The sequence below is a fragment of the Diadema setosum genome, chromosome 6, assembly GCF_964275005.1.
Source record: "Diadema setosum chromosome 6, eeDiaSeto1, whole genome shotgun sequence".
In the NCBI taxonomy this organism is placed as follows: Eukaryota; Metazoa; Echinodermata; class Echinoidea; order Diadematoida; family Diadematidae; genus Diadema; species Diadema setosum.
This window is the reverse complement of record NC_092690.1, coordinates 19299655-19326108: the sequence shown is the minus strand read 5'-3', so window position 1 is coordinate 19326108 and position 26454 is coordinate 19299655. Positions and strand designations below refer to the sequence as shown.

The following is a 26454-nucleotide window of genomic DNA, read 5'->3' as shown; positions in this document are numbered from 1 at the left end:
TTGGTATTTCGCCATTCGTAGCACACGAAACAGAATCGCATATAAACAGTCCGATATTTTGTTTGGTTCCCTTATACGCTCTGTACACCAACTTATGTTTATGTAACGTAACTCCAATAAGGACACGTAAAACACAACGAGAATTCATTCATCTAAGCATCTTTTTAATTTATTTCTAAGAATGCTGGCAATCACGTGAACCTAGGTCTAATGATTGTACCGTGATGGTGATGAGGCGGATTATTACACGAGTGTATTATTGCACCCTATCCGGTCTACCCCCCCCCCCCCCCCACCCACTCTATTCTGCCACGGGACATTCTGCAATAAGCCCTTCAAGAACATTCATTTTTTTACATTCATCCAAAAACTTTCAATCACTTTCGAAATTATGATAGCCCAAGTCACTGCTTTCATCAAGATTGTATGCAGTCCCCCCCCCCCCCACCCTCGCCCCGCCCAGATTATCACAGCTGGGCGATAAGTCCCATGAGTTTCTCCAGCTTTAGTCTTTGGTGTGGTTCACGACATAGACACCTCTTTCCGATGTCCAAGAGCGGTCTTTGGTGGAGGTCCTCTCCTATTAGGTAGACAAGTCGACCCAGCTGATAGACATCGGTAGCCGTAGTCGTTCGGGCTCCATCAAAAATGAGTTCGGGAGCGTAGTGGACGTTGATGGGGTCTCTGCTGTAGGCTTCTCTCTGACAGCGCTCGAAGCTGTAGAAGGCCGGGAGGTATGTCGTGGTGGCGTTGCCAACGTCGATCACGTAGCCCTTGTAGGTGTCGACGCCGGTCTTCTTGACAATAACATTATCCCCCTTGATGTCGTTATGCAGAATGTCGTTGTCGTGGAGGGCTTTCACGCCATTGAGGACATCAATGATGACCGACTTGGCCTGGCAAAGCGAAATTCGAGTCCTGCTCTGCGGTGACGTCCACTCCCTTATCGTCGTTACACCGTAGTCGGCATCGTCTCCCAGGAACTCCATGACAATGGCCGTTCTGTCGACAGGGAGTGTTCCACTTCCGAGGACTCGTGGGAACACGCCTGTTCCACTGAGGAGCTGAGGATTTAAAGCAGGATATGCAAGGTGTTATAGACAGGTTTTTTAGTATCAGGAAACGTATTTTCCGGCCCGCAGTATGCAGTAATGAACTGCTTTGTTTTCTTTTCTTTTCTTTTCTTTCCTTTACCCTTAATAGTTCAAGCCAAATATAGGTTCGGAATATGAATCAGTCTAATTGCTTGAAATTTGTAACCTGGTGTAGTTTTAAAGAGAATATAGTATCTTGATAGATTTCAGAGAAACTCGGAAATTATGATATTATCATAATTCAATTTTTCGAACTGTGATATGGCTATGCAATTAACGGTGATTCTATCAGCTGTCTGTTCGAACCATCGTGTGAAAATTCTGTTCAACAGTACGTACAGCCGTCTTCCGGTCAGGCGTGTGACTTCAGAATTGATTTAAAAGATCTCTTCTCTCACCTTTAAAAGCCTAGCCTCGAGGATGACCTCCTGTCTCTTAATATCGTAGTCGTCATCATTAGGATCCACGTCCTTCAGGACTTTGATGGCCACTGTCGTACCAGCCACGCCCTTTTCCTTGAAGGCGTACACCGTTCCGAAGACTCCGCTGCCAAGAGTGACAGCCTTGTTGTGGTTGTCGACTACGGGATCATAGTTACTCTTGATGTCGACTGGAGAGCATGAAGTCGTCTTCCGTAGTAAGGCGAGGTGGAAAGCTCTCAGATCCTTGAAATCTCGACCAGCAGTTTCTGTCAGTACTCTGAAATGGAAATTGATTTCATTTCTATAACTAGATGGCTCCTCCGCAATGAAAAAAAAAAAATCGGGGCAACAGACTCATATATTAATAAAAAGGGGAATAGTATGTAAATGGTTACCGCGATCTGGTGCACTTCACCACAAAACAACTTATTTTGTGTCGTAGGCAAGACAGGAAATTACCGCATACATGATTATCATACTTTGTTGTGAATGGTTTAGAAATTCTCGGACAGCTCTTGAACTAACATTTAATTTACTCTTGTATACAGGAGGCCTTAGGAAAACACTATACTTTTCGCTATACTATCATGGAAATGAAAGAACACCCTAAAATAGAAGAAAAAAACAAAACAAAACAAAAAAACGACGCTTCATTATAATAATGAAAAAAAATATCTCTCGTTACTTGCACGTGAGAGTGTTTTCGTCATTCTGTAATACTTGTTCGATGATGAAATCACAATAGTTGACAAAAAAAAAATAACATAAAGGAATTAAAGTATATCTAGCTCGGATTACGATGTAGTCGCGAGAGAATAGCTGAGATTGCCGCTTCTAATTTACCTCCTGTATTCTGTCTCGATCTTTCTCCTCATTTCAGTAGCCTCTCGCAGTGACGTCACAAGTGAGCTACACACAAATATGAGGAATGGACAGGAAAATCAAACATTATGTATTGCAACCACGCAGTGTTATAGGACGGTAAAATGACGAATTGTGTATACGCAGACACAGGCACAAATAACAATATATAGCGATTAGTATATAATTTACAAACAAGACAAAGAACGTCTGAAAGAGAACATATAAAGTCTAGATAAAAACGGAAAGAGAAGAAAAGAGAGGAATACGGTCACAAGCAAGAAAATTCTGATGCTCACCGGATATTGTTATCCTTGACTTTATCTAAGACACTCTGGCATCCAGTCAGTTCAGCCTGTTGATTTAAGTGAAGGTAAAATTGAGGAATGCATTTTACGAGTTTGATCAGCAAATCAACGATGAAATATATATATATGTACATTATATGCATAATTTCATACACATAATTTGGTATTAGATTACTGAAAAAAGGTACAATGATATATATATATATATATATATATATATGATATATATTTATGTACATTATATGCATAATTTCATACACATAATTTGGTATTAGATTACTGAAAAAAAAATGGTACAATGATTCGGAAACTCAAACTATATTAGTATTTTGTTTTAATTATCTCATGTATTTCATTATCGTGAATGAAAAAAAAAAAAGCCTACCTTGAGCTTCATGATCTCAGCATCGCGTTGACCAATTTCGTCTTTTGCTAGCCTCAGTTCGGTCTGCAAGGTGGTAGTCAGAGATTGGGCGTGATGAAATGAGTGGACTAACATTATCATTTGCCATACTTTTTCAAGTTTAGCCTCTTCTCTACAAGTAAATCGCAGAGCAAATACAAGGGTAGAAGATGTTGCAATATTATGGAAGGTGGCAGTGAGAAAGAGCGAACTTTATTCAAAATGTGAAAATATTACGTTTGGAATAAAAAAAAAACACTATCTGCATAAACACATCAAGAAGTTTTATCGTCAACCATATATTCATCGCTGGGGCGACAAGACCTCGTGTTTACAGAATGTCAAATGTTCAGGTGTGAAAACAAAAACTCAAAAAAAAAAAAAAAAAAACCACACATGACAGCCAAAGCACTACATATCAAATGGGATAGCCTTTCCTTTGACATGCCGTGGTGGCTTCATTTTCTGGGGTAAGACAGCTGGGATGTGGACAGGACATAATCAACTGATTATCTGACCATGAAACCCAAAATACCATTTTCACCAAAAACGTAGCTACCAGTACACTCTTACCGAGAACTTCCTTATATCTTCGTCACGTAGCTTCACTAGCTCGCGTGTCATTCTCAGGTCCGCTCTAGATCTGGTAGTCAGCATCTACAGAAAGTTATATGAAAAACGCAAGATCCCAAATGCTTAAAAACATTCCGCACCTTCTGATTCCGCTGCGATAATCTACCTAACAGCAAAATACACTGTAACTCCCTCGAATGAATGTCATATTTTCACACATTACACTGAAATATTACAATTTACATTTGCTTTTTTTTTTTGGGGGGGGGGGTTCTTTTTTCTCATTGAGGGTTATGATTAAGACACCTCCGTCCTGGTATATATGTGTCTTTGATAACCCGACATGACAATTCTACAGAGAAACAATCTCGACTATAATCTCCTCACATCCAACTGGAACCCATTACATGGGAGACCAGCTATAGTACAGACGAAAATACTGTGATATCCAATCATCTTCTCAAATGGTAAATGAAGCAAACAAATGATTTTTAAGTTAATAAACGGAATAGAATTAGGAACTGGCGGGTATGCATCCCTTACCATTAGATTCTTGATCTTTGCATCCCCTGCGGTCAGCTGTTCCTTGACATTCATCACTTCTGCTGTGGAGCTCTCAGTCTGTGCCTGGATATAATATTAGTAAGATTGGTCTATTGAGATTGATAAGAGGTTTAGGACATTTTTCTCAGACATATAACAAATATATTCATAACGGGACTGCAAATTACAAGTGACGCTGGTGTCATCCCACCAGACCGACACCAACGAGTCATACATCTCACGAGTTCGACATTGAAAAAAAGGTCCATGAGTTATACAGCTCACGAGTCATACATCCCACGAGTTCGACATTGAAAAAAAAAAAGTCCATGAGTTATGCAGCTCACGAGTCAGACATCCCACGAATTCGACAATGAAAAAAAAAAAAGGTCCATGAGTTATACAGCTCACGAGTCATACAGCCCATGAGTTCGACACCAGCAAATAAAACCCATGAGTTCGACACTAGGTAAAAACAACCAATGAGTTCGCCAGATACAACACGGGGCTGATGTGTCGGTGTCGTGGGCCTTGTTAGCCTTAGTGTCAAACTAATTGGGCTGTATGACTCGTGAGCTGTATAATTCATAGGCTGTATGACTTGCGAGCTGTATGACTAAGTGGGATGTATGACTGGTGGGTGTCGGTCTCGTGACGTGCACCCGTGAAGAATTTTAGAAGTCCCCTCAATTTCGAAAAGAAAAGTCTGTCACGCTGTTCATTTCACCTCATATGCTTGTATTTCATTACACTATATTTTCCCTTATCATTATACACGGGTTTCTTTTATTTTGTATGATTTTGTTTTAGGAAATGTTATGCTGTATTCATACTTTGTTGAAAATAAAATAAATGAAATGAACAAATGAGTAGAAGGCGTACTCAATGGTTATTCTCAAGTTTAAAGGAAAAAAAAAAGCCTCCGGTGGTAAGTTCTCAAGTGAGCTTATCTTTGTGTTTCACAATTTGAAACCCATTGAACACAAGAACAATACCTTTGTCAGTGTTAAGTCCCGGGGTTAAGTCAACAAGGATGGGTCGTACAATACATAATCATATACAACAACGTGAGTCCAAGTTCAGAAATAGCAGCATGATAATAGTATTCTTACATTATGATACTCTTCAACCAGTATTAACATTTTGTTTCCTTAGGAAAAATAACAATTCAGTATCCACACAATTTCATCATCTGACAAAATGCGCCGCAATGCTAGTCTCACCTTTAGATTCTGAATTTCTGCGTCCCTTGTGGTCAATTGTTTCTTGACCCTTGCCACTTCCGTTTCGAACCTGTCGGCCTTGGCCTTAAGTCAGTGTGAAAAACACGGGAATATAACACCAAATCATGCATCGTGGAATGAATTAAAAGGAAAGTAAAATAAATATTACACGTGCAACATAATTATTTTGAGTATACAAAGAAGTCGATCTTGTGAACGCAACTCATTCAGAGTGCAGATTGGGATACATACGAGACTATAAATAATATTAATTCTGAAAACATCGGTTCTAGTAAAAGATATAATATTTTTTCTTTATCATATATGGAGATAGATGAAATTATATGTAGAACTAAAGAACAGCTGGTATGCGTCAGCATAAACACTGATGGGGGTGAATTGTGCAATGTATAATTTCATGTAATCAATCATAACTGAGTAATTGTTTCATGTCATTTCATACAATGTCTTAAAATTTCAGCTCCTTCTAACATCTAAGACAGTACAACTGCCAATAAATGATATTCGAAGTGTTGTTAATAAGAAAGACTTTCAAACCTTACCTTGATGGTCCTAATTTCTGCCTCCCTCTTGCGTAGATGAATCTTGGTCTTGGTCAGTTCACCTTTGAAACTGTCGGTCTTGGCCTATGAAATAATATATATTCCCGTCGATATAGTAGGGTGGTCAAGAACAAGAGGCCTTAGCGAAAATTATGCACTGAAGTGTAGTCGCTACGCATGAATTCCTATTGAAAAAAACAAGGAATTCTCATACTAAAAAACAAACAGACAAAAAAAAAAAAAACAAACTACGCGTTATAATGCCGGTATAGATATCTACCTTTTCTTTTCTTTTTTGAAGCACCATGAGCACCGAAATGTTGGACTGTGCCCTGTACAAGAAGCTATTATTATCATAATTATCATTTTTATCATTATTATTATTATCATCATCATCATAATTATTGTTTTTATTATAATTATAATAATAATAATTGTTATTGTTATTATTATTATTATTATCATCATTATTGTTATTATCATTATATGTTTGATGATTACAAAATTCTCGTGTGTGATTCTTAGTAATCGCTTACCTTGATATTCTTGATCTCGGCCTCTTGTAGGAGTAGTTGCTCTTTGGCTCGAGTCAGCTCCTCCTCTAAGCTCTTGGCATGTGCAGCCTATGTCAAGTACGTAATAATTATTACAAAGAAACGACTGAGAAAGAGACAAAGTATCAGAATCAACAAAACCTACAATTATCTCCTCCTAATCGATATGCTCAACGTTGTGCATATAAGTCCAGACTGTCTTTTGTTTTTGTATGCATCTTCTATGTGTTTGCTTGATTGATAGCCTGTATATGCCTCAGGAAATTTGTAGTGTTTTGTGAATTTCACAAATTATGCCATATTACCATACAAAAGTAGAGTTTTAAACTTCCTAAGGATGAAAAACAAATACTGTTTATCATCTTTCGTTCTTCGACACGTTGAAAAAAAAAAATACGTTTGATAAAAGAGTATACATGACGCGAGTAAGATAATGACAAGAATATTGAACAATGTTCCATTATGATATTTAGATGAGTTTCTACAACTTTTGTAACAAGGTCTTCTTTCTTCAAAGGCCTGTGCGATATTACGACGAAAAAACAAACAAACAAACCACCAACAATAACAACAACAACAACAACAATAACAACAACAACTCTTTGTCGGGGCTATGAATCTTAACCTATATTCTGAACAAATTCATTAAACTCGCGATATTCACCAACCTGTCTTCTCTCGAGTTCTTCCCCTCGTTGCTTCTCCTGCTGCCACTTATCATGGAGAAGTTTGTTCTTCTCTCTCTCCTCGATTAGTCTGTGTTTCAGACTGGTCAGTGATCTCCGCTGTCTCTTGTCCAGTCTGCGTCCCCGCCTTTTCTCACGGCGGGCTTCCGACCCGAGCATTTCTTCGACGAATCTCCTCTCGTCGAAGATCTTCTGACGGACACCTTGCTCGAATTTTTCAAGCTCATTGGCCTAAAGTATCCACACCAAGACGATAATTTTTATTATGATGTCATTCAGATCAATTTTCTTAAATCTTGCGTTGAGTTGTATGGAGGTGATTTCCTTAAATGCGGTCTTGAGGACAGTTAAGACATACATTATTCTTATATTATTTTCATAGCTTGCGTGTAAGGACGTATTGATATCTTTGAAGTGAAGATCTAAGTAAGAGGAAGTAAGGTAGGAGCAGATCTAGCAGTTCATCTTACTTTTCTTTATTCATAAATACATAATGCTTAGACTAACTCAATTGCTTGCATGTGATGCAATTAAACCACTACAAGCATTAATCAAGAAAGAATGGTATTAACATCAGTCATGGAGGATGCGGTTTGAGTTATATGCAATAATTTCTGCACATGAATGGTTCTGCATTTAGGCCTACTTGAAACAGGAAAAAGAAAGCAATATTGAGTTGTTTTTACTGCAAGCATGATTCATAAGTACGATGAAATATTTGAGATCATCGCAGTCTTTCAAATCGCATGGCAAATTATGACTTGGGTGTACCTTGATGGTCAAGATATCTTTGTCCGTCAGGAAGTGGACATCACCTCGGGCGAGTGTTCCGTCCAGAGATGTAAAGCTGATGACCTGTCGGAGGTACTCCTGGGTAGGAATGTAATTATAAAAATGTCATTGAAATACTATAAAAAAACACAAGGAAAATCTACATTCCCGAGAGGTGACTGCAACCCATCATAAAAAAACCAAATGTGAAAATGCTGAAGATGACTAGCAACTAGTTCTGCACACGATATGTAGCACCTATAATGTACATCGATGGATTACTAGTATTACAAAGGAATTAATAATAATCTAAGTTCATGAATGTAAAACTCGGGTATTGAAGGCTTTGATACTCGTTGACAATAAATTTGGTTGAGTAGAACATTTTCTTGATCCATGTTTCCTTTTTTTTTCTATCTTCTATGACAATTCTATTTTGAAACTCATAGACAAGTACCTTTTTCCTGTCCAAGATGTTTTGGCGGGAAGTGGTGTACACATCCTCGAGGTAAAATGCACTGGTGACATGATCTTGAGCCTGCCCAAAGAGGGCGCTGTCAACCAGGCCTCCCTTTGGAAGCAAATGTTCCACGAGTTCTGGAATCAGACTGCGGTAAATGATATGGAATTTCGAAATTAAAAGAAACAAAACCAAGGGTGGGGGGGGGGGGGGTCCCTTCCTACGATGTAAGATTTAGCATGTTACCTTTAAGACTCAGCAGCTTTAACATTTATAAGGTCTTATATTGGATTTACAATGAATAAAAGACAGAAACCATCCGGAATAAGTGCCTGTGAAGAAAATGCATTTTATCACATATAAATTATCATATAAATAAAAGTAAATATGAACTTGCAAAATATTCCTCAAAATATCACTGTTTGCGTAGGACAATTACATCGTACAAAACGATATAGTTTGACTGACTTTCCACCATGGCAAGGTTATTCGTATGCGAGGATATCAAATCGTTATTACCTCATTGTGGAATGTTTCCGTGAAGGAAGATGATAGTATTGACAATTGAACGCCGAATTCAACGAAAAGTTGTCAATGGAATAACTTGATCGCACAGCAACAAGTCTACACTCGTCAGCTATAAAGAGCGAAAAAGCAAGTGATAGTAACCACTCAATACAGCCTGTAATATGAACAATGTTGCTGCAGACACGTTTTTGAGTCATAGCAACGCGTACGCAAATTCATTGACATCACAGTGAAGAGAGCGCATAGCGCGTCATATTCATTGTTGCGTACATCTTATTACAACGCATTTCTGCAGTGTCAACCCAAAGCGCGCATGAATACACATAACAAGTCATGCAAATAATAATGCATCACTCAAATACGCGCAAAATGAGATGGCTAACTTTAGGTTCAGACTGTGGCCAGAATGATGGGAGAGACGCCCGTTGAATTATAGATTGCAAAGAATGACTTTCTATATATCATTATTCATCAGCGACATGCAATTCATCGTCGTATATAGTGACCTCGATGATTTGACTTGGGTTAAACATGAATGATTAGAAATAAGCTATATTGGCAAAATTTGGCTTGAAGATTTAGATATCTATTGTAATGGATAGGCAATTACATCAGCTCCAAAACTGGTTTATTCACTCGAACTGGTGAAGTAATCTGAAAAAAAAAAAAACTTTTCTATTGCATTTTTAAAAATAATTTTGTGTTTAGTCCCAATTAATTTTGGATCTTTCTTTTTTCCTGTTTTTTTTTTTTTTTTTTTATTCGAATGAACAAGCCAACACTTATTTTGCCTCCTTGGAGCTGGTTGTAGATGACACAATTTAAAGTAAAAGTAGATCAATGCCACCTGTCCAGTTTGATGTTGTAGAATGAGTGGCAGGGCACCACTGTACATATAGGTCCACCCCCTTTCATTGATAGACATGTAGATATGTCAAGGTTCAATTCTATGTTTACATAACATACCCCTCTATATAGATATAGTCTATATGATATGGTTGGCATCCATTCGTATTGAGAAAGGATGACGTAGCACTTGGAAAGAAGCTTGCATGGCCTTGAGTGGTCGAATCTAGTACCACTCTTGAATGACAGTCTCTGGAGGTTTATCCAATAAGTGCTACTTCTCACGTTCTGTCGATGTCTTTCGACGTTGCTAGAGTGTCTGTTTCAGAGTGCATTCTACCGATCTGGGCTAGTAGCGTCACACATTCCAAGCTTGTACTTTATCTCCAATTTTAAAAAGCGCCAAAATATAATTGTTAGATTGCCCGTGGAAATAAAGAGGTCAAAAGGTATATAGCAGATCTTCAAAACATGAGTGACAGTAAAGTATTTGAACATAAAGGAACGTTTTCTCTATGATTCAGACGTACAGGTAAAAGATATAGCTCACAACAGCAACATCAATATGAACATCTACGTCTGAAAATAAAACAAAATGATCCTTGAAAACATCAAAGCATTTCTACTAACTTAACAAAATGTAAGCAGTAATTAAAGTGTGTGTTATGCGCTGCTGCAGGGAAAATGCCTTGAGTCTCAAAGCCGGACTATGGTTACACTTATAATACAAAATACATTATCAAGATCTTTAACTCACTCCAGTTGTACTATTGATAAAATAGCACACATCACTAGCTAGAACCTATATAGGCATGCTACATAAACTTGTTTTTTTCTTTTGCGTAGCTCATGATTAATGCGTCCAAAATTACATTGAGTTTATAAACAGCAAAGACATTGTATAACAATTTTCACCACACATATCAATCTATCATAATTCAAATTGAATAATTTGGTTGATATTTTGTTTAACTGCATAGAACTTTACACCAGTGGAACCCTAACACCTGAACCTGCATGCTTTTTAATTCATGTGACTAACACGTTCCAAGTAATTTCACAATATTATGATGTTTATTAATCGAAGTGCTGACATTACTGAATAGCTTAAAATCACAGAGGTTTATGCTGAGATTTCAAAATTGTATGTAGAGAGAATACGTCTTTGAGTATGAGGTGTGGACCCTACTTACAAGCATGCAAACTTTGAACAGGGGAATAAACTTCTTATACTATCCCGCAACAGTGAATACCCCTGCACTAAGCAAACATAACATATTAGCGAACAAATTTCATTGAGAAAATACTGCATAACATGCTTTACATGGATAACACATATTCGAATTGATCTTGATGTCATTTCATTTCATTACGTGCTTTATCTGATGTTTGAGTAACTTTACTGTAGTCCGTTCTTTAATAAGCAACCATGTCAACTGTACTTTGTATGTCACATGCTCGTGATAAAGTTACTTTAATTGCCAAAAGTAATCAAACAGATATGTTGTAAGTAAAAAATGAGCAGCGCGACACGGCGTTTAATCCTCGGGGCCTTGTTGCATAAAGATACGATCAAACATGAATCAGTTATCAACCAATCATTATTGAGCATTCAAAGATTTATGTTCTGATTTCTAACGTAACCTTTGATCTTAACATTAATGTAGCAGAGCTGTTGGCTCCCCTTGTACTAGAGTCCTGACTGTCTCCAAAGAGGATTGACCAATACTGGATGCATGGGTGTGTTTGACTATCGCCTCTTTTGGAAAATTGTGATTTGACAGGCTGGCTGATATCACTAACAAAAACATATAATATGCCGTTCACTTTCTTCTCTACGTAAGCTGTCTCTGTTTTTGGCTATCTGCGATGGATAGAGCATACAACCTCGTTCTGTGGCTAGCATTGGTTGTTTCTGTGTTCTGTGGCCCCGCTGTAGAAGGTTAGTAAAACTCTCCAATCAATAACCAACACTCGTTTCAGTTGAGCGTTGTTGAGTCTTATAACCTACAACTGACAATATAAATGCAAGATGTAGGCTAACATTTTTTTTTTTTTATTACAGTAGTTAATTTCAGTGGAAATGGATTGCTCAGACTTCGTTTGGCTTTGTTCGTATAAGCACACCACACTATTAAAACCTGAGCATTATTTTTCCAGTTTATGTATATAGTGCGAACTTCGTAGCTTTCCGGACTTTAGGCGAAAATGTATTAGAATGGATCAGCTTACTTTGACTCTTCATGACTCTTTATTTAATTTTCTATAATAAAATGTTAACCACGCCATTTCTTTCTTTCTTTGTTTGCATTAACACAGGAAAGCGTTTCATAGTAACTCTGTTCAATCCTTTAGTTATTTTTATAAACATATTTTCTCCTTTTTTTGCGTAATAAAAGAGCACCGACGCTTGCTCGACAGTTCCGCTCTTCCTGCTGGATTTAATCAATAGTCGACTCTGAGCCTGATCTCGACTTCTTCGGAAAGTAGTAAAATCAATGATAGTTATCATGGCACGCCACATTCGATTTTAGAGCAAACTTTTCGGATAATTCGTGTATTTCACCAATAAATAAATTATAAAAAGCTTTCTTGAGATCGAGAAAGAGAAAAATTGTGACACGAAAACATCTGAAATTATACGTCATTTAGATTTTCTGTACCCATGTGTGATTTGTGGGAGTCAGCAAAACACACCTAACACAGAAATGTCCGTCTCAGTTTTATCTAAACTTCATAAAGTGCATGCGCTTATAATTTTTGCATCTGCCTTCGAAAGAAGTATTTGGGCATTTTTCAAAACGTCTTCTGTGTATGAAGGGCGCTGGTTTAGATTTTTTAAAAAGTCCTCCTTCAGCGTTGAACCTAATAGCGCGTCTGGCGCAGAATCAGGATTCGCACAGTTCGAATAGATCTAGGTAGGTCGGAACCGTTTGACAATCACTGATAATGGCTGGAAATGTTCTTGAATAAATATAATGTGGTTGCAAAATGCTTGAAATCTACACTTAAAGGTGCTAGAAATTAAAAAAAAAAATCGTCTCATGTACCATTAAGTGATCTTTGACCCCTGATAGGAAGTTGTACGTGACAAGTAGGCATAAATCTTGCAGTCAATGGGCATCCAGCCGTGCTGCACTGTTGAGACAGTATGTCAGCAAAATGACTATCATGCCATTCAGTATTAGATATGTTATCTTCTAGTCATGATTTTTTCCAAGATGAAAAAATGAGGTTTTACAGAATGAGCAGTGATTGGATATTTTAATACTCTATGTGTAACTTAAGTGTCCTCGTGGGATATACATTACTATAATTATGTGAGTTTGTGTGTGTGTGTGTGTGTGTGTGTTTGTGTGTGTGTGTGTGCATTTTATGAGTATTGATATACCAGTGTTTACGGACATATTGTGTGTATTAGTATCATTATATAGGCCCTTTATGAAAAGCACGAATATGCTTCTTTTAAAAGAACCAAACAAAAAATGCCATTTCCTGTCCTATCAGCTTTGAGCTCACTTTTCGATATCAGATAAATCTTTTCATATTAAAAATCCAAGTTTTTCGCCATCTGGCAAAGTAATTGCAGGCAAAAAAAAAATAATAATAATAATTTGAAGTAGAAACGTTGTTTTATCCTAAATGCAAACACATTTATTGCTCACATAAGCAATGAATTGAGGTCCAGATTATTGCATCTGTCCAGGAACATATATCTAATGCATCCAAATTAGTACGTGTACATGCTCATCGTAGTTTATAAGGAGAAGACTATGTGTAATGTCAGTTGAATAAATAGGAGGGTAACCTTGTGATGTTTTTGATATGATATACGTCATCTTCATATTTCTGTTATTTTTCTTTCATGGTGAATTATGGATACAGAGAATAAAAAACAACAACATATCGTTGCATCGTTAAGGTTTTTAGATAAGCACTGGTTACGTGATTGATTTTACCCGAATCATTTGTTACAACTTCTCTCAGGTGAAAAAAAAGAGAAAAAAATACTTTAGGAGTTTAAAACCTTGGATGTAGAACTGAGCTCCCTCAAAGATTTGCGCTACGAGATCGCACTTGAAAGAGATTGTTCATATTTTCATAGCGTACTCTTTTAGGCTTAGAGGGGAGGTCAAACAGCAAGTCTCTAAACATTTAAGCATACAGGGCATAACTGTGATCCCTCTGCTGTTCTAACAGCTTGCCCGTGCCATGGCGTTGTTCAGATAGCATACAAAAGAAGACATAAGATAGATACAACCGTTAACATTCATACACTGGGATGAAATTTTTTACCAGTACATGGACTCACATTTCTATCGCGTAGCTTCTGTGGTAAGCACTGCCCCCAACGTTCGAGGATGGAAGGGGGAAGACATTCGACTGCCATGTGACACCCAGGAGGAACCCTTCGCTGTGTTCTGGGTCAAGGAGAGCATCTCAAATCAGCAGGTGAGGGAGAACAAAGCCGGATTCTTAGATGGAAATTTCCAGAGCACTGAAGAACGGTTCGACATCGACAAGAACTTCAGCCTCGTAATCGCTGACCTACAGGTGGTAGATGAGGGTCGATACTTTTGTCAAGTTGTGCTGCAGGATCTAGAGAATCTTGAAAATTCCACCTTCATGACGGTTAACTGTGAGTAATATGTTTTCACAACTGTCAATGAGGGGTAGGAGGTCATCTTATAGGGAGGACATGAAATCTCAATTAATTTTGTGAAATAACCCAGTTTGCTGGACGAGCAAGCTGAAGGAATTAAGAAGCACCGAAAGAATCATGCAGATATAAGCTAAGGATATTGAATGGGCTTGAAAATCTTGTTTGTATCTATTAATAATTTCATCTGACTCCGTCTTCCATTTGTATTCCATTTGAACGTTGAACATATAGGTTATAGAAATCTTGTCTAAGACATAATAATTTTAATAACACAAATAACATAGATTTCCAACAAGAAATGATCTAACACAAATTATCCTGCAGAATTGTATACAATTATTGGGTATGTGTCTGTGAACATGAGTTTTTGTTTTGTTTTATCTTTTTCTGTTTTTAAATTTGTACTGGCAATTTGCCGCAGTTTCATTAATTCACTACATTTATTTGTAATTATATTGCACATGAGGGGACTGCAAATTACAAGGAAAGCTGTTCAGCCGTCTGCTCCATTTTCAAAATGTTTTTTTTTTATATATATTCTTTCATACTGTAAACTCCACAAAATTTGAATGTATTTTCCCTTATCCCAATGAAGTAACTCTTTGATCTTGTGTAACAATGTCATGCAGCATTCATACTTTGTTGGAAATGTATAAATGAAGTGAAACAATATGGAAGAGTTTAAGAATGTCAAGGAAAGTAAGCCACTTGGAAATTTGGTTAGTGAAGTAATTGGTAAGCAGAAGAAAGGGTCAATATTTCAAATTGTATTCTCTCATTCCAAAGTTGTAACACAATGTTTTAATGATTGAGTATATGAATATAAAAACGACCCAAGTCCAATTTTTGGCCAAATTCAGTTTGACATGGGAAATTGTAGCTTATGCATGGACTCATCTTGTGTATAAATGATAAATCCTAATTACCCCCGGAAGTGGCTGAAATAAATGAGTTAAATCTTATATGAATGTAAGAATGAAGGACTTGGGTCATTCTTACATTCATATTATAGCGCCCTCTCTCGTCCTTCTCTCATCTCTATAGCAAAATATCATGCATATGAATCAAAGAACGACCCAAGTCCATCACACAAAATGGCCTCTCCATAATTAATGTTAATGTTAATTGTCATAATAATATATGTTCTAATTTGTATATACAATGTTGCCTTCCCATCACAGTTAAATAGAATATTATTGGACAAACAAAAATGATATGAAGTTTTTTTTAGTTTACTCGAAATGGTCTTCCATGGACTTGGGTCGTTCTTATATTCATATACTCGATTGTTTCGTGAGGTCCTTGTCAAACTTCGAACATGGATTTGACTCAATTTTTGTTTGAAGTATTTAGTCAAGTCTAATGACGATCTATCATTTCTTAAACTAACAAATCTTAGTAAAAGCTGCGACTTGTTTATTCAATAAAATCAAGCTACTTGTGGACGTTTTGAACAAGATGACTCGTGTGACATATTTTTTCATAGTCTCACATTTTTCTTTACTTTTTTTCTTCTATTACGTAATAGGCAGAATTTAATTCCCGTTGACTTGTACATGATGAAAAGTCTTTTTTTTTTTTACCGAAACTGTCGGGCGATGAAAAGACAAAAGATATCATGATTACATTATGTTTAGAAAATATAACCGCTCCCTTTACAGCAGCAGCAATTATATGTCATCTAGATATTTGATATCACTGATGTTGTACAGATGGGATGTGTGTGATTGTGAGAGCTCTCTCGTTTTGTTTTTTGTTTTTTACATATATTTTCCTGTTTCCCTATAGCGATGGCATTAAAACATGAAATCGAAGAGTGCACCGACTATAAGAGTGAATCTCACCAAAGCCTGTGTACATACCAACCTCCTTCAAGCGGTCCTTCCTTTAATATTGACCTTACCTGTGTCTTGAGTGGATTCAAACCGAACGTTTCCATGCTATGGGCCGATGAGTCGGGAAAGAGACTGGAGTCGACGGTTTCACAACAGTCAACACTACCTGATAATACATACGAGAGGTTCGAGGTGATCTCTATTCACGCTAAACATGGGACACAGCAAACCTTCACGTGCATGGCTAGCGGTGACGCGGTGAAGAATGGAACGTCGATCACGGGAATCATCGTTCTGCCTATACCAGGTTTCGGGATACGTTTCCACTTCTATTTTTATCATAACAGCTTGTGACTTGTCTTCTCCAAAATGCTAATGACAGCAAAAATCCGACAAATGTTTCTAGTGAGATTTGCAATGATTAAGTTTAACGTGCTTCTGCAGCATTTACCTTATTGTATTGTTGTACAAGATTTTATTCATTATTTTCAGAGACATATGCATACGGGAAATATTCATAAACATACTTCACAGTGACTTCTAATGTAATTGTTATCTTTCACCAGAATAATGTAATGATGTCAAAATGTTTGTTATTGTTCAACTCTCATCTTATTGATTGAAAAAGAACTAACAAACATATATAACCGAGAATTTCATCCTCATTATTTCACTTGATATATCATGTATATTAGGTCTAAACACATTAAAGCACACTTACATTAGTAATAACTGAGCAATTTGTTTTGCCTCTGTGTGGATTAAGTTTCAGCAAAGTGCACTAATTTTATCCTCATTATTTCACTTGATATATCATGTAGGCCTCTACATTTACATTAGTATAACTGAGCGATTTGTTTTTTACCTCTGTGTGTATTAAGTTTCAGCAAAGCGCACTCATTTCATCATCATTATTTCACTCGATATATCATATAGGCCTATACACATAAAGCACATTTACATTAGTAAGAACTGAGCGATTTGTTTTGTCTCTGTGTATATTAAGTTTTAGCAAAGCGCGCTAATTTCGGTCTCATCATTGGACCAGTCGTCGGTGTACTTGCTGCCATAGTTATCCTAGCTCTTGTTGGAAAGTTCATGCAGGAATGGTACCCGGATCACCTACCGCGAAAAGGTGTGAACAATTGACTCTTTTAAACAATGCTAACCATTTTTGTTGAAAGAGAGAAAATCTGTATTCAACTTACACCCTTAAAAAACTGAAGAATGGTCTACTGTGATTGAAATGTTGCATATGTAAGCTTCGATTAATATGATAAGAAATGGAAATTGTACTATCAAACCAGTTTTAGATGATCGTTCAAGCAACATACAATAACAAAACAATACGATCAATGGTAGGTCTGCAACAGTGAATTCTCAGATGTTTGATGATACTGAGTTACATCTGGTATACAGTCAAATAAGACCAACCCAATGTCTATTATAGCTATAGTGAAACGACGATCGACGAAACCATTGTTTCTACGACAGAAATAACCGACACACCAATCATAAAGGTATTGGTCATTCTCACATTTACTGAACATTCTCGTGGTTGTTGTTGTGGTGGTGTGCACAGGATGTGGCTGGAATCCCTGCTGGCGGAGACCCTTTACACCTGATGTGGAAGAACACGTGCCACTAATGAGCACTGGTAGGAGAAACAGTGGCATAGATACTAAGTCTGGTTAAAATGATAATGATGATAATAGTAATAATGATAATAATAATAATAATAATAATAATAATAATAATAATAATAATAATAATTATTATTATTATTATTATTATTATTATTATTATTATTATTGTTATTAATATAATGATCAATTTAAAAAATGACGGTCTTTGGGTGCCCAGTGACATCCACATTGAAGTCTCATTGTAAGCATGATACTCCACATAATTTTGATTGTCGGATTATTATGACTTTTCATGTACTTAATTTTTTTTTAATACCTTTTTATCAAAGTAAAAGAAATCTCGAAGAGACATTTGCTTGTTTGCTTCTTTGCTCGCTTATGGAAGAAGATGGTCATATATTTCATATCATTACACGAAGTCTAAACGCAAACAAAATACACTTTATGGGAAAAGTCTTTATCAGCAGAAATCTCGAAGCTGTCTAAAGGCTCTTTCAAATTGTAACACTTTTTTCATCGTTGAAATGTGTTTATCAGTGTATGGGATCAGTGCAAATCAGGGCCTGAAATATGTCGCAATACTAGTGTTGTGCAATACTAGTGTTGTTTGACATGTTTAATGTAATGGTAGATTGCATCGTCCAGGTAGCCCATATAGAGTGCATAGAATGTTTATATTCCAAAGTGATTACCTAAAACTTTACACATTGCTTACTAGTATGATGCCGTTATAGTTTATGGGGATTTCGTGAACTCGTAGAGAACATATTTAACGTGGTTGTTTTTATTGGTCATGCGATCTCTTGTTATTCTATCATGTAATGTAATTTCAAGGAATACTTGTCTAATATATTTGTTTACTCGTAGCATGAATGACAATGCAACTATAAGGTCCCAAAAACTTGGACCGTGTTCAAATATTGCGATCATTGATTGCCCATACGTATTCGACACTACCAAGTAATTTTGTTTATTTTTTTCTCTTTATTTCAGGTTGGTTCGAAAAAAAAAAACCCACCTCTACATTACATTAGTTGAAATAACTACCGAGACACAAAATTCAAATAAAGAGTTTAGCTCGAATTATGTTACATAAAGGTAGTCACCTGTACGCGGTACTACTAATTCTGTAATGAAGCATTTTTAGTTTCCTGCAATAATCATTTCATCGGAATCAAAGCAGAAAATCAAAATCGCCTAATAACTTAAAAATTTTATTTGATTCATTCATTGTTGTTGTTTTCATATCATATATTGTATGCATGGTTCCAGAGCGAATACGTTGTAGAAAGGAAATATTTGCTGGATTTATTTTATTGAATGTTGTTTAATCATCAATGACAAGGAAAAATAGGTATCAATTCGTCGAATGCAGCTGCAAATTCCACCAAGTATCACAAGCCGATGTGAAGAACTTGGACGTTTATAAATTATCGACAGATGCTTTACTTTTTCGAGATTATATTATTAATTTCTTTCTCCCTCCCTCGCTCTCTCACTCTCTCTTCCCACACACACACACCCTCACACACACACACACACACACACACACACACACACATATATATATATATATATATATATATATATATATATTGAGTTTCTTTCTCTTCACTATAAACAAGGAGATCCATGGGGCTCGTTGCCTCTCACAAAGGAACAAGTACAGCAGTGCAAAGACGAACTGAAGAATTATTACGAGGAGTCACGACGCAACGTTGCAGTGAGTCCACTGGACTTCAAGGAAAGTGTAAGATTAGAAGACATTTACACCACTTTGCGCCTGACAGATGAGAATGCCATGCGTCAAAAATCAATAACTTATGAAGATCTTGTGACCGACAAGGAAATTGGAATTATTGCAACGCGCCTTCTGGTCCAAGGTGAGGGAGGTGTCGGCAAGACAACGCTTTGCTCCAAAATCGCCTGGGACTGGTGCCAAAAAACGATTCTCCAGGATCTGGACATGGTTCTAGTAATTCCTCTTCGAGATGTCACCAACGGTATTAGTATTGGTAGTATTGTGAAGAAATATCTCTCAAATTCAAATGCAGCAACTCCAAACCAGATACGCCACTATATCTCAACAAATCAAGAAAAAGTTCTTTTTATGTTTGATGGGTTCGACGAGTTTAAGGGAAAATTGAATGAAACGAACAGCAGTGAGGTCATTCGGATCCTGGGATTAAAGCAATATGCGTCATGCAAGGTACTTGTGACCACACGACCTTGGAGAACAGATGAATTTAGGGAGGACAAGAGTCTTGCCAAAGCTTACACTTTGATCACCATCGAAGGATTTAACAAGGAGAATTTAAAAACTTATATCAAAAGGTATTTTAGGATCAAACGGAAAGAAGCACTTGCAGACAACTTAATCAGTTTTATGAAAGAAAATGATGTCATCTGGTCAAACATGGCCCCGTTTCCAATTTACTGTGCCATGCTTTGCTTAATGTGGAAGGACTTCAGTGAAGAGAGACGAACGAAAATGCAAAGATTACAAACTTTCTCCGAGGTATTTGGAGATATGATCGCTTTTTTGAATGAACACTACGCATCAAAAATGTGTTCGAAATATGAGAACGCTTTTGAGTTTGTAGGGAAAGCTGAAAGTGCAATACAAGACATAAGCGAGCTGGCACTGGTCGGTTTAATGGACAAGATGCTTTCATTTCCTCAAGAAAAATTTAAACACTGCCGGAATGCAATTGAGACATGCTGTCAAGTCGGAGTTTTGACAAAAGAGACAGATGGAAAGAGTGAATCTCCTGGTACGTCAAGGGTTTTGTTTCCCCATAAATTATTCCAAGAATATATTGCAGGAATTTATGTGAAGAATTTATTCATCAATGATCATGTCAAGTACCACATCCTGAAGCACCAACTCCTTTCCCGATTTAAGGAGTTCCGTTACCTACTCTATTTCAGCTCAGCTTTAGAGAAAGACATTGGTCTTGATATCGTTGACGGTTTGATAGACCATGCTGACCAACATTTTTGTGTCGACGTTGCGTTTGAGTGCCATACTGTGGAGGCCGCTCGAGCAGTGGGAACACGATGGAAAGAATTCACTTTCTCTCATAGTATGTCAGCACATACAAAGTCGGGAGTTGCTTTCATGGTGCACCATAACAAAGTTGTGAGTTATACAGCTTGTATATCAGTTTGAATGACCTCATTTATTATCATGAAGAATGGAGATGCAATTCTGAGGGTGTGTGATATCTGCAATTGAATTTTCATCTTATGAGCACAAATTCCTTATATTCACAGCCGTGGTAAAAACCGACAAGGAGTAGGGAACACATTCTTAATTACAAAATCATGCAAAAGAGAAATACTCAATTCAAAGTTATTTTGCAAAGTTTTACAATTGTCAAGTGGATTTCTCTCAAAATGTCGTAAGATAAAGTAAGTGAGAGTTAAAGGGACTGTCATGTCATTGCTTTTGCTATATACCGTGTTTTGCGAAACAAAAATTGAGGGCTGCGTTGAATAAAATCAATGCCTATTCACGAGCCTTTGTATAAATTTGATTCAGTCAAGTTATGTGTATTATGCCATCATGACTGGACAATGACATTTCATAGGAAGAGAATTGCATCTCTACTTTACGTTCTGATAATGTAATCAGACCGATCTGCGAAAAATTTCAGTTGCCAAACGGCTATTATGTTAGTGTAAAAAAAAAAAAAAAAAAAAAATCAGGTTTGGCCATGACGCGGCTGTAGAAAGTCCTGTAGCTTCGTATGTGTACAGGTAATGTGTAACGGACGCTGATGAAATCTATTACCTCTCTGCCGTGGCTCATTAAAGAAGAAGAAAGAAAGAAAACTAATTGACCACACGCTCTGTTCTTGTCAAACTTTTATCCTATTTCTAATCAGGAAATGAATTCAATGTGTCGAATTTATTGCATTTGCCTTGTTTTTCACTACTCCAAACATATGCAAACATCACGCATTTGCATGTTAAATTACTATTCCTTACTGTCGACACCGTTCGTTCTAACTATAGGAATCGTTATATATCAACTTTGCAAACTGCGGGAAAACTGTGTCACGTGAGTTGGCGGATGGTATGTGTTCCAGCTGGGTGCTTCGCAAAATGGAAATAAGTGACTCAAAATTTCACACCGACTTTTATTTGAATCTCAGCTCAAATGCTGTGCAGTGTCAGGTAAGACTCTATTACAATATTTCAACATCACGTATTATGATCATGCAGACTGGAAATGAAGATGTTTCGCAGTACGTTGCAAAGAAGTGTAACAATTGTTTGAGTGTTTAATGGCTGATGAATGTGGCATGTGCATAGAGCTTTTGTTTCCCGAACAGGGTAATTTTAATGTAGGTGTTCGCTTAAGAAATAAAGTAAGCGATGTGTGAATTCAGTGCTGTGCATGGGAGTAGAATAATAATAAATATGCAACAATAGAACATTGACGAATACGTCACCATGGATTTTTGTTGTTGAAGTGAACACTCTTGCTCTTTTTTTTTTTTTTTTTTGGGGGGGGGGGGGTTCTATCCAGAGGTCCCTATATCAGAGAATTAGACGAGAAATCTTCATGGAAAGCTCAACCCCTCTATAATTATGTTTATCCAAGATCCATGGCAGGCCCTAGGAGACCAAATTAGGGGCCAGTTTCCATATGATCTCTCGTGCATTGTCATCTTTTAAACAAACTTTACAGGTATTGAAATCGTCAGTGTGCCCCCAAAACATTCACCGCCAAGTTTGCTGTGTCTTGAAATTTTAGTAATAGTTTGATATACCGATAAAAGTATTGTAATTGTCAGTGTGCCCCCTAAAGCATCTCCCCCTCCACCAACTTTGCCTATGTGAAACTGCGATACTCACGAGAGCCCTAGAACTCTTGCATACGAAGGTGGCAGATGTTTTCGCCAGTGTGATGTAACAATAATACAATGGACACCAAATGCATGGAGAGTGAATTTGAAATTCTCACGCGAGTGTAGTGGGCCTCTTGTTATGAATGAAAATTGAATCTGGAAACCACTTCGGATGGAATATTTTGAAAATTATCAATTGAGCAACAACACCTAAAAAAAAACGATCGGAGAGAGATTTGCATGACATTTGAGGATGTAGGAATTTACGAAACATGCCTTTTCAATGCTTAGTGACCAAGGTGGTGACAATGTCTTACATTCATAAGTTTTAGAAAGTTAAGTCAAGCCATTATCAAGAATTGTGAATTAGTGAGTGGATACACTTGTAGGAGTGAAAACAAGATTTGCTGTCACTGGCATAAGATAACATTTAGAAGAGAAGATAAGTTACTAACTCCATTATGCACTGTAAAAACATCGGTGTTAAATATAACACCACGGGTGTTAAATCTAACACCGATCAAACTTCAATAGAGGACCACACCCACAGATGTTAAAAATGCACCGTGATGGTGTCGAAAAGTGTTCACCTGACACTTCGTGGTGTTAATTTGACACTGTACCTGGTGTTATTTTGACACTGTACTGGTGTTGATTAAAACATGACACCACATGGTGTTGATTTGATATTTGTTGGTGTTTCTATCAATGGTTTAACACTCGTCCAGCTTCAATAAGAGACCACACCAGCTGGTGTTACTTTGGTGTAAATTTATTTTCACATTTTTTCAAAAATCTAGTATTTTAATGTAAAATTCTTGATCGTCTTGTTTAAATTAAAAATCAACAAGAAGTGCAGTTACTAAGAAACTCTTCAAAAAACAGTTTAAAATTTGGAAATGACACCCGGAGGTGTTAATTTAACACCATAAATGAGCACCGAAAATTTAACACCAGCTCGGTGTTCACTATTTAACACCGGACTTTTTGCAGTGTGGGATAAGAATGGATTCCTTTGAGACACTTCAATGCATGGTAAAGTACAAAAATTTAGTTTATGGGGGTCCTTACTTACCATGCTTAATGGCGGCTGTTGATACCATGAAACAGAGTGATCAATACCATTTAGAAAAAGTCCATTTTATAGGGGACTCACTGATTACCACGACGAAAGCAGGCAATTAAATAATCATTTCCACTATCACTCGCTTCAAGGGCATCAAGCCATTAAATACGGCGATACCATCCTTGTCAACTATAGACATCTACTTCTCTTTAAATATACTGTAATGGTACTCTGGAATAGGGATTAAGGTGGTGCCTCGGTCTCATCAAATCTTAATCAGTTCTGGTCAAGGTGAGGATTTAGCTTCTAACATTTTGCGAGATATTCAAAAATCACTCTATGAGATGTCAAAGAGCATGCAGTTTTAAGGGGTATCAAAAGTTTATTCGATGAAAATCGGTTTTGAAATGGCTGAGATATCCAAAAACAAGGTGAAACAAAGAGATCCTAATAAAGTTGTGGCATGTCGCCTTTTATTATTAGCACTTTTTTGGATATCTCAGCCATTTGAAAACCAATTTTCATCAAATAAACGTTGAATCCTTCTTAAAATTACATGCTCTTTCATATGTCATAAGAGGCTTTTCATTTTCTCACTTAGGAATGTTCAAAACATGAATCCCCACCTCAACCAGTTCTGTACAGTCCCTTTAATTTCATTTGGTATCAAACCACTGGTAATAAACATGGTTCAATACACTGGGCAAAATTATATATTATGTTAAAGCATTCGTCTTATGTGCTCATTTCATCATCTCTGTCTACTCGATATTTTGGTTCCTTTGTTTGTGTGTGTGTGTGTTTGTTTGTTTGTTTGTTTGTTTGTTTGTTTTTTCCACAGATTGAAGAGGTAGAGTGGTATTTTTACAGCAGCCGTGGCAAATCTCAGCTTCAGTCCTCAATGGGAGATGGCTTAGCCAGATGGTTGTGCACTGTGCCACGTCTTTCGAGCTTCAGTCTGACATGCTATTACTTGCCTGATAGTTTCTTCTCAACAACCGCAACCTCAGCATCATCCTGCCAGGTGTGTAACTTTGAGGGTGATGTTTATTATTTCGAAGGTTCCTTAATCCGAGAATGAAATAAGGTTAGAAGTAATTATTCCGAAACACAAATTCCGTATACCTAGAGGTTCGTTATTAAATCATAGGATGAACAAAAGTGGCGATATTCCAAAGGTACGTAGTTCCGAAAATGAAATAATGTTCGATTTTTCGAAGGTTCGTTAATTTGAAATCGAATCAAAAGGTTCGGTATTAAATCCGAAAATGTAAAGACGGTGCGAACTGACGACCCTTCGGACTTACAAACCTTATTTTGTTTACAGATTAACGAACCTCTTGAATAGCGAACGTTGTTTTCATTTTGAGATTAATGAACTCTCTGAATAACGCAACTTCAGAATAATGAATTGTAACCTTAAAGGTCTAGTTTACCTTTGGGAGCAGTGACTTCAAAAATTTTCAAGATATCATATTTGATGCATATGTGTAGGTCTGTTGTATCATAAAACATCCTACCATATGAAATATTTACAATAAAACCTAAAATATGAGGAGATATCAGGGTTTTTCTCAATAAACCGTAACTGTATACGGTTTAGTCTGGAAAATTTTTTTATTATAGCTATTGTTCACATTTTGTGTATTTAACAACACTTAACATCGATTATACGGATTCAAATTTTGACAGTGGTTGTTTCTATCCCTAACTCACATTTTAGAACTATTTTATAGCACTAATGCTTTCATCTGCAAATGGTAAATTATGCCTTTAATCCTTACAATATACTTTCACTGTCAGTATTGCTGAATCGATATCCTATAAAGGGAATGGTCTAAACGAACCTATGAAATATTTTGATATGATGAAACTGATTGTACAGAGTTAGAAACTACTCATGTTCCGGCGTGAATGAAAATATTAAAGTCAATATGAATGTCAATATTAAAGCTAAATGATTCTGCCCAGTTATATTCAGAACAGCGGTAAATGTCACTGTGGTGTCAGCTGTCGAGGGTCTATGGAAACATTGTTGCTTTGTTTGATTGTATGTCAATGTATGTCAATACACTGTTCAATACATAGTTCAGGATTCTACATTTACATTATTCTCATGTTGTTGTATTCAATTTGTATTGTCATTTTTGTTTACTGGATGTGCACGTTTGTTTGTTTGTTTGTTTGTTTTTTCTACAGATTCAAAATCTGAAGTTGACATTTTACAGTGAGAATGATTGTCAACATCAGTCGTCAATGGAAAAACACCTGGCCCAATGGGTGTGTAATATGCAACGTCTTTCGAGCCTTGGTCTAACATGGCACTACTTGCCCGATACTTTCTTCACAAGAGCCGCGAACTCAGCATCGCCCTGTAAGGTATGTCATCATTTCCAATAGGGAGCATGACACACCTTCTTCGTTACATGTGATTTTCTGCAAATAGATACAATAACGTAAACCAAGTTTACACTGGTGTTACGATCTATTATTGTATATCTTATCATACAATGTTTGATCACATCCTTGAACCAATGATGAATTTAAGGA

General features: G+C 36.9%; 1 protein-coding gene across 1 annotated transcript; it reads right to left on the bottom strand.

Moving 5' to 3' along the window:
- Positions 1-467: 467 nt before the first annotated feature.
- LOC140229608 (uncharacterized) lies at positions 468-5488 on the bottom strand. The gene is made up of 8 exons (XM_072309853.1): positions 5428-5488; positions 4205-4288; positions 3662-3745; positions 3071-3133; positions 2677-2732; positions 2360-2425; positions 1493-1793; positions 468-1064 (listed from the first exon to the last, which is right to left on the bottom strand). Exons 2-8 carry the CDS (start codon positions 4256-4258, stop codon positions 468-470), a joined length of 1221 nt encoding a protein of 406 aa, XP_072165954.1. The 5' UTR covers positions 4259-4288; positions 5428-5488.
- Between the last annotated feature and the right edge of the window lie 20966 nt (positions 5489-26454).